This window comes from Telopea speciosissima, chromosome 10, assembly GCF_018873765.1.
Source record: "Telopea speciosissima isolate NSW1024214 ecotype Mountain lineage chromosome 10, Tspe_v1, whole genome shotgun sequence".
Taxonomy (NCBI): Eukaryota; Viridiplantae; Streptophyta; class Magnoliopsida; order Proteales; family Proteaceae; genus Telopea; species Telopea speciosissima.
This window is the reverse complement of record NC_057925.1, coordinates 60352116-60361230: the sequence shown is the minus strand read 5'-3', so window position 1 is coordinate 60361230 and position 9115 is coordinate 60352116. Positions and strand designations below refer to the sequence as shown.

The 9115-nt window shown below is 40.4% G+C and overlaps 1 protein-coding gene across 1 annotated transcript; it reads left to right on the top strand.

The window, feature by feature from the left end:
• Positions 1 to 1910: 1910 nt before the first annotated feature.
• Positions 1911 to 5349, top strand: LOC122641970 (40S ribosomal protein S28-like). The gene is made up of 2 exons (XM_043835327.1): positions 1911 to 1966; positions 5112 to 5349. The coding sequence occupies exon 2, from the start codon at positions 5113 to 5115 to the stop codon at positions 5308 to 5310; it is 198 nt and encodes a 65-aa protein (XP_043691262.1). The 5' UTR covers positions 1911 to 1966; position 5112; the 3' UTR covers positions 5311 to 5349.
• Positions 5350 to 9115: the final 3766 nt, after the last annotated feature.

The window sequence follows — 9115 nt, the reverse complement described above, 5'->3', positions numbered from 1 at the left end:
GCTCATATGGCCCAACAAAGACCACCCATCTCTCTTCTCTCTTTAGGCTCTTGAGTATCCTTTCTCTCATGGTTGAAATCACTATGATTCCCATAACCTCTTGAAGACGTTTGATTGTTGCAGTGGTGCCCGAGCCACAGAATATGAATGCATCATCTGTTCCTGCGCCTAAGCAATTTTTAATGTATGTGGTTGCCTCCTTCACCACCTTAGTCGTCTTGTGCCCCACATAGCTGTCACTTGTATGTGTGTTCCCTGTAAATCAATTCAAAATGAAGTATTTTCCATAGAAAGGAACCAAAAGAGAGGGCTTTCAGTCAATCCATGGTGGTTATACGAGTCTATAGGAGTCAGTGGTGGAGTAAATGGTGGAGAAGGCATAGGAGTTAAAAATGGGGTCTCCACACTGGGGAGGATATCACTCAAGCTCCTACTTCTTGACCCTTTTCGGCTTTTTTCACTTATGGATTTCCCATCATCGGACTCCAAATCTTCCTTCAAATCTTCTTTAATGGTGAAGAGGAATCGTGGAGGTCCACAGAGATTCTGCCGCATCAAGAGTTCCAAATCCATGGCATCATCTTCAAAGGGTTTCAGTAACAAATCCTTATGTGGCCCAAAATGAAGGATAAGTTAATTCTCTGTTTTATGACCATGGGCTCTTGTAATTCTCACAGAGGTGCAGAGTTCCTGAGGGTTCAAGGTTGTGGAACTCGACAACGGTGGTTTGTTTTTTTCCAGCAAAACGTATAAAATAGCTCTCTTGTAGGACTGTTGTAATCATCTTCAATCTCTCTGTTGGTGACCCTCTTTTTCCACCATAACAAATAGTAGAGCTCTGCAACAAGAGCTAAGAGCAGACAACCGAACACCAAAATTAGACCAATTCCTAAACTGCTCAAAGGCCTCATCCTTGCTCCAGAATCACATTCCACATCTACTGTCGCTATTCTTTCTTCAAGATCTCGCTTCAATATCTAAAATCTCAGTTAGGTCTGAATTTTCCTGTACTACCAATCTCTCTATTCTTTAATTGATCACCGGAAACGATCATCAGCAATCGTGAGACTGGGAGATCCAGAGGGTTTGGCTTCGTTACTTTCCGCGATGAGCAATCGATGAGGGATACTATTGAAGGGATGAACGGATAGGACCTTGATGATAGGATTATTACCGTCAATCAAGCCCAGACCAGGGGTGCAGGCCGTGGTGGAGGTGGTTATTGCAGCGGTGGTGGCAGAGGCTATAGAGGTGAAGGCGGCAGTGGTTATGGACGTCATGAGGGCGGCGGTGGTGGATACAGCCATGGTAGTGACCGTGGCTAAGGAAATGGTGGTGGCGGTGGTGACCATGGCTACGGAAGTGGTGGTGGCGGTGGTGATGGTGATCGTTAGTTAAACTAGAGAAATGAGGTTTTTAGGATTTTGATATGGTTAGGGGTATAATTGAAATATCACAAACATAAGGGTATTTTGGGGTTTAAATGAATATTTGTAGGGTGATCTCATCACTTAACAGTCATTTTTAACGGAATGGGTATGGTTGATAGAATCTTGTTAATACAGGGGAGGGGAGAGTCATTACTCAATACCCAGGGGCGGGGTGGGGTTTGTCATTAGAGCATAATCGAGGGGAGGGGGGAGTAATTTACTCAAAAAATAATAAAAGGACTTTGAACAAAGTGAAACTAAATCGGACCGAAATCGAAGATTTTTATTGGGCCGGATTCGGTTTGGTCCACCATAGACTCCACCCAAGGCCGGTTCACCCTTGACCAACACGACCCTTTTGATCCTGTCTAGATATAAATCCCCATATAGTATACACCATGTTCAGAATTCATTACCCCTTATACCTTCGTGTTGTCTCTGCTGTAAACCCTAGCGCCTTCTTCTCCTTCCGAGTCCCGCCCCGCAGCTCGCACTCGCCTCCTTTGTCGGACGCCCTTGCAGCCTCGCTCAGTCAGGTTAGACTCTCTTTCTCTCTATTGCGAGAAACAAGGGAACATCTGGACTCTTTCTCTCTCTCTCGCCTGAGTAGAAGAGAAGGAAGAACTGTCATAAGAAAGAAATAAGTAAGAGTCAGTGTGAACTGTTAAGGTTCCACCACCACACATATCCCCTCCCGCCCCCACATGTCTATTCTCCCCCCCCCCCCCTCACCCCACATTGTCCTTTTCAGTTTCCCGTTGTGCGGCTTCTGTTTGGTTTCAATTATTTGGCCTTTGGGATACAAACTGATTGGATTTTTGTTTTTTCTTACTCAGATTATTTTATACTGCGATTATTGCTTATATACTGATATATTGTTTGTATACTGAGATTATTGCTTGTATACCGAGATTATTGTTTTTATAGTAAGATTATTGTTTGTATAATGAGATTGTTGCCTGTATACTGAGATTGCTTGTATACCCAGTATTCCTTTTGATATATTTGCATTTAGATGCTACTAATGTGTTTGTTAAATGAAGTGCATATCTGCTGCATATTGATATAATGCCTGTATTTTTTGCTCTCGTATTTTTCAAACAGGAACCATATTAAACACTTATTAAATTGGTGCTTTATTATTCCATTTTTTTACGCCAACTTTTAAAATTATTATTGAAGTCCAGAGCCATTTAATACTTGCACGATCCCTACCCTTTTGCCATAGCCGAACTTAATAACTATGTGTAAAGCAGCTTTGGAAGTTAAGTTAAGCCAAACCAGTTGACATGAATTTATAATTATAGAAACATTTTTCACCAACAAATCAGTGAGGAGAAAAGAATAGAAAACGTTGAAATTGGCTGGGGAGACCTGTATCATGCTCTGTGTGGACACAACTCACTGATAGGGATAAAGGGTCCTATTAAAAATCCCCAACCTGAGAAGCAATATGATTGCAGTAGCTACTGCAATCGACAGATCTTGAGAATATGGTGCCCTCCACCGTACAATTGGCAAGATCGCATCCTACCCATGCAATTGTTTAAGCATAAACAGTTACTTTGACCATTTTTCATATTTTTTTAATGGTCATTGAACATGTATGGACCACAGAGTGAGGTTTAGGTTTGTAGCTGTTCCAGAAGTGGCTGAGTTCTCTACAGCCCTCATGCCAAAGTTTAAGTAACAGGTGTACTGGAATCGGACTCTGGTGATTTGGATCTGATTCTGGTACAGACAAGGTACTAAAACTCGGGTCTCGGTGCCAACTCGACTCTTGGAAAAAACCGAGACGAGCCGAGATCTCGCCGAGTTGGTGCATTTTTTTTTTTCAACTCGAAGCCTCAACTTTGGGTCAACCCAAGATCTGGACCCGAGATCTCACCGAGATATGTCGAGTTTTGTCCAATTAGGTAAGGTATTTAAGCGGTAGGTGGGTTAAAATAATGGGTTGAAACCGAGATCCAATCGAGATCTCGCTGAGATATTGCACTTTTGAGACTCGCAAGCAATCTCATCTCGAGATTTCAAAAATCCGAGAAACTCGGCGAGATCTCGCGAGTTCTCGAACCTTGGGTACAGATTGGATGGAATCAGCCGATTCCAGTACAACAATCTGAAATTTAGGGGGAAACCAAAGGGACATTAGATTTTTTTTATTTTTATTTTTATTTTTAAAAGGATCTCTCTCCCCCTCCCTTGTTTTCTGCAACTCATTGTGAGAGGCGACAGCAACAGCATCCCTACAATTGCAGCGACGTCTCCATCTTTTGATGGTCTAAGGTTGGGCTGAAATTATGACTGACATGATGGTAGATGGGGAGAATAGAATAGAAGGGGGTAAAATGTGACTTTCATCCGACTGAACACTGCTGCAAATTGAATCACTGAGTGGCCTTAACAACGGACGACCGCCCAAGAAGTTGTTCTAGTAGCAAGGAAATTGACGTTCTTGTCATATGATGAACAAAGAATCTAAGGAATGGTCATCTTCGAAAGCCTAACCCTAGTTTTCAGCAAGTGGACCACAAACTAATCATCTTTGGAATGATCTATTTGTCAGAGCTCAGCATGTCATCTTTCTGGTGGCCGGACTAATGCAGAACCTGGGTTCAAAAACCCTGTCTGGGTTCATTTATGGACCCACCCAAGTGTGCAATAACCAAATATTTAAGAATGATGGCAATCCTTTAATAAATCAGAATGTTTGAGGGACAGCTTGGTAGTCAAGTATATATAAGGGTTTTGATTTATTGAGTGAGAGTAGTCTTGGAAGCAAAGTTAAAAAAAAGGATAGGACAGAAATAAGGGGGAAAAGAGGGGTAGTAATGGGAAAAAAATATAAGGGGAGGGAATTGTTATGTCGTACACCGACAGCAGTGGTAGATGGTTTTGATTTCAGGTGGGATAATCTCACCTGGATGGTCTCCAATGAGTAAATGATAATCAAGAAAATGTGGTGCACGTGAAGAACAGTATAAGACTGGGTGATTGAGAAGATTGGGTCAGTCTTGTTTTGTAATGAACTGGAAGTTGTACATAAGAGGCTGGTTTCAGCGCAGGATGGGTTAGGGTGGTCTTTAGTTTGTACTTAGTTCTTTCGCTTGACTTGTTTTGTATATTAACCTTTAAACTCCAGCTAAAAACCCATGCAACAGGGGTTGGGTGCTGCCTAGGCCATGTATTCTGGATAATATTTTTTCTGTGCTTCAGTTGCTTTTCTTGATTGTATTCTTCCAACACTTTGCACCTGAGAAAGATGATCATTTCTTTTTGAGACTACTAGACCACTATTGTTTTAAGTTGTATGCCAGTGAATGCAGTTTGTTGTATTCATTTGAGTTACTTGTTGATGGGCTTTTGATTTTTAATGTAATTTTTAAGGTATTGATGTACTTCTGAAACAACTTTGGATTATGATAATTTAGAATTTCACTAGTTTAGTGTTTGTTGAAGTTACTGTCTCGCCTTAGCTAGGGTCTGTTAATCATTTCTTTTTGAGACTACTAGACCACTAGTTTTATAAGTTGTATGCCAGTGAATGCAGTTTGTTGTATTCATTTGAGTTACTTGTTGGTGGGCTTTTGATTTTTAATGTAATTTTTATGGTATTGCTGTACTTCTGAAACAACTGTATTTTAAGTTCCTTGTCACTTTCTTTGTCTGCCGACCATACAGGATGGATAATCAGGTGAAGCTTGCAGTCGTGGAGAAGGTGATTGGTCGAACAGGGTCCAGGGGTCAGGTGACCCAGGTGAGGGTCAAGTTTGTGGATGATCAGTACCGGCTCATTATGAGGAATGTGAAGGGACCTGTCAGGGAGGGAGATATTCTCACTCTGCTCGAGTCTGAAAGAGAAGCAAGGAGGTTGCGTTAGTTTGTTTCTTCAAACCGTCTCAGCTCCTGTTAGGGTTTAATTACTTTTTTTTGTGTAGTTATTGAAGCACTTGGGAATCGAATATCTGGAGCATCTGTTTTGAACTTGTAATGGGGGTTTAGTTTGATGCTCTTTTTTTGAGGAATTGCTATTCCCCCCCCCCCCCCCCCACCACCCCTCCCCCCCCTCGGTTTTTCCTCTTTTAGACTTAATCTTTTGGTGAAGCATACCATATTTTGATTATATGGAGCTGAAAGGTATAATTGTGATGAGCTGTTTGACTTGTTCTTGAAGATCTTTGGTGACTTCTGTTCTCACTGTGTTTACTCCAAAGGAAACTGTGTAAGGGTGTCTAACCCTTGGTTTTGGCTAAGGGAGCAACAATGCTAGTATGGCGTTCGGCATGGTGATTACATCCCATAATAATTTAGGTGGCACTCGGGTTCAACGCCCATTTGGGTGGGGGGGGGGGGGTGTTGTGTTGTTTAGGCCATTAACTGAACGGGTCCAAAGGCCATGCCCAGAAACAACCATGTGTGGACAAGCTCTCACTTTAGTGTCATCGCTTCTTACCATCTCAAGTACTTCAGAAATTCTCTCCAAAGTTGGTTGCAAAAACCTATGATTTCTAAATTGAGGATCCAATAGGCAGAATCATATATTTTACTTGTCTTATTGAGAAAAGGATTGGATAGATACTGCATGCAGGGTAGTTAGGATAAGCTAAACAAAGTTCACCAAAAAAAAAAAAAAAAATGAATGCCCCATCTTTTTAATGTAACAACATGGGTAAAACTTTCAAGCTTACTGATGAGTAGTAGATGCGCTTGTGTTGTTACCTCAGTGAATTCTAAGGTTCAAGTTTTTGGATAAAGTCACTTTATTATCTTTGGAACAAAGTTCCAGAAAGGTGCATTGGGGGGGGAGGGAGAGAGGGGGAGGGGGGGAGAGGGAAAGGATTGAAACCAAGCAAGGCCATCTTGGGTTGAGTCACTAAGAGATGCCAGGCAGTCTGCAACCGAATTGTCTTCTTGATATTCAATGAGATGGCCATCAAGAGTGCTTTGGGAACTGCCAGGGCTTCAACAATCAATGCAAAGTTCCAACCAATACCAATTGCAAAACTGCGGATGAATGATTCCCCAGAGTTCCTGCAAATACTTCTGATTCCAGCCCCTCCTGGGTTGCCTTTGCTAGCTCCATTTACATTAAACCTAACATATTGAGCTGGTGGGGGTATCCACTTAACGAGTCTCTGAGCTCTAAGGCTGGAAGACTGAGTTTGTGGAATGTGATCTCTGGCACCGGAAATGGCTCAAAGAATGATCTCCCTTGATTTGAAAGTTTGATTGTTGAAAATAAGGTCCCAATACCCAAGCCAGATATACCAAATGATGTTGCAGAAAAAGGCAGTTAGTAGATTGCTCTCCCTGCTGTGCTTTTTCAACCCATTAATGACATCGATGATTACCTTTTCAAAGCTTTGATCTGCAAATAAGGTCATCCCTGCCTCTTACCACACCTGTTGAGTGGATGGGCATTGAAGAAATAGATGATTGGAAGATTGGAAATTCTGCTGGCATAGAATGCAAACAGGATTAATGTTGAAGCCTCTTCTAATAAGATCATCTAGAGGCACTTTGTTGTGAAGGATTTTCCAAATTAGATGTTGGATCTTTGGAACCGTTGGGGTATGCCAAAGTCTTAACCATATTGGCCGAGAGCTTTGAACAAAACCATTAATTGAGATACCATATGCAGATGCAACCAAAAAGAGTCCATTTGAAGTGGCCGCCATACGAATTTATCCTCTTGAGAAAAATTAGGGACCGGAATTGAGAGGATTCTGAAAGCAATGTCTGGTGACCACCAATTGATGACCATATCAAAATTCCAAGAGTTGGTGGCAATATCAATGGAAGTCGTAGACTAGAGAAGGAGCCTCTCTTGAAAGAGGATAAGAAGCAGCTGAAGGGGGGCAATCAGGGATCCAATAATTGAGCCACGAGTCAATGGATCTGCCGTTGCCTACAATTGGAACACAGTTTCTAAGGATTTCGTGTTTCTACTCTGATCTTAGTTGGACTTTACAAGGACCTTGAATTCTTCCTTTCAAACCCATTTCTGCTTCTTTTGTCATTCAAAAATACTTTTTACGCCACTGTTATCTAATGAACTATTATTGCGAAGTACTCCCCTAGAACAGAAACACCCAAAAACACTCAGTGGGGAAACATTTCCTTGAAGCAGAATTGTAGCCAACTGTGCCCCAGGCTACTATAACCTGTTTGAATGCCAAATGCAAGTTGAGGAATACCAAAATGTATAATGAAGTTTACAGACAGAGCAATCACTCACAGAAGTTGGGAAGAGCTTCAAACAATTGGTCGCATGTAAAGCATTTTCTAGTCCCCTACCCATGCAGAATCAGAGAAGAAAGACTACTCTTTTCAAATAATGTGCCCAATGCCTTTAAATCTTTATTTTTATTTCTTTTGCAATTTTATGAAGAAAAAAAAAACCACACTTACAGTACATAACAGTATTAAGACAAGTCAATATATCCACTGGACACAAGCATCAAAAGGAGATACCATTAATACTGCAGTAGCCAATCACAAAGAAAAAACAGTAATAATTGAAATTTAACAAATTTATAGTTTTTTGAACTATAAAAAATGATAAAATAAACATTTAAACAAAAACCCCAAAGAATGATTAGTTCAGTTTAGCACCACAATCTCTATACAACATTGAAGAAATGAATCAGGAAAAAAAAATGGTAAAATGGAATAATATGCATATGAAGAAGCAGCAAAACTAAAAGCAGATTAGATTGTGATTAGGGAGATATGAACTGAACAAAGGAGATGGGAGTAACTAGAGATATGATTAAGCAGCCTCCTACCCTCCTCGTCCTCCTTTTCATCTGTTTAGTGTGCTAGAGCAAGCTCCTACTATTCTTTTTTACTTCATTAATCATAATAAGAACTAGGTCAGCATCAACAGAACTTGACGGCACTCCCATACATATGACTTGCCTCGTACAACTGATTCTAAATAATTGATAGACCTTTATTTCATGTTTTCAGCCAAGAGATCAGACAGATCAGTCATTTTCAAAACAGTTTATTGTAGTTGTAGACTTAACAACATGAATGCTTTGTGAGTTGTAATATACTTGAAGCTCTTGGTAGGAACCATACACTTGTAAACAACCTACTCCTCATCTCCTTCATAATTTTGAGCAGCCTCACATTACACATCTGGTCTACTATAGTACAAATGTTGCTTAAATGAATTATTTTGATAACCATAAAAATTTTCTAATCATAATCAACATAACATGCGCCCCCCCACCAAACAGAAAAAAGAAGAAGAAGAAGAAATGAAGAAGCTGTTTTCATAAAGGTAAAGTATAGTTACTACATTGAGTTGAACGAAACGTAAATTTAACAGCAAGTAGGATCTACTAGTGGTGATTTTAGTGGGTCAAGGAGATCATGCAAAGGGCATGCCTTCATAAAACTCAACTATTTTCTTCAAACCCAATACTCTAACATATAACCATAAACATCTTTCTTACCCAATAATAACTCAAAATCTGTAGAATGGAGCCAAAGAACAGCATTATCTAACTCTTTATTTTGGGCATAGTCAGATGGTATTAGGATAAAAGGACAAACAAGAAACTTAACCGAGATACCAACAAAATGTACAAGCAAGAGGTCCACCAACACTCCTTTCTGATTTCAACTAAAATCTATGAAACATTCAGTTTTGTTTCCATGTGAATTTCTCTCTT

Bases quoted from the DNA above. Each gene is read 5' to 3' on its own strand.
- LOC122641970 (XM_043835327.1), top strand. From the start codon at position 5,113: ATGGATAATCAGGTGAAGCTTGCAGTCGTGGAGAAGGTGATTGGTCGA.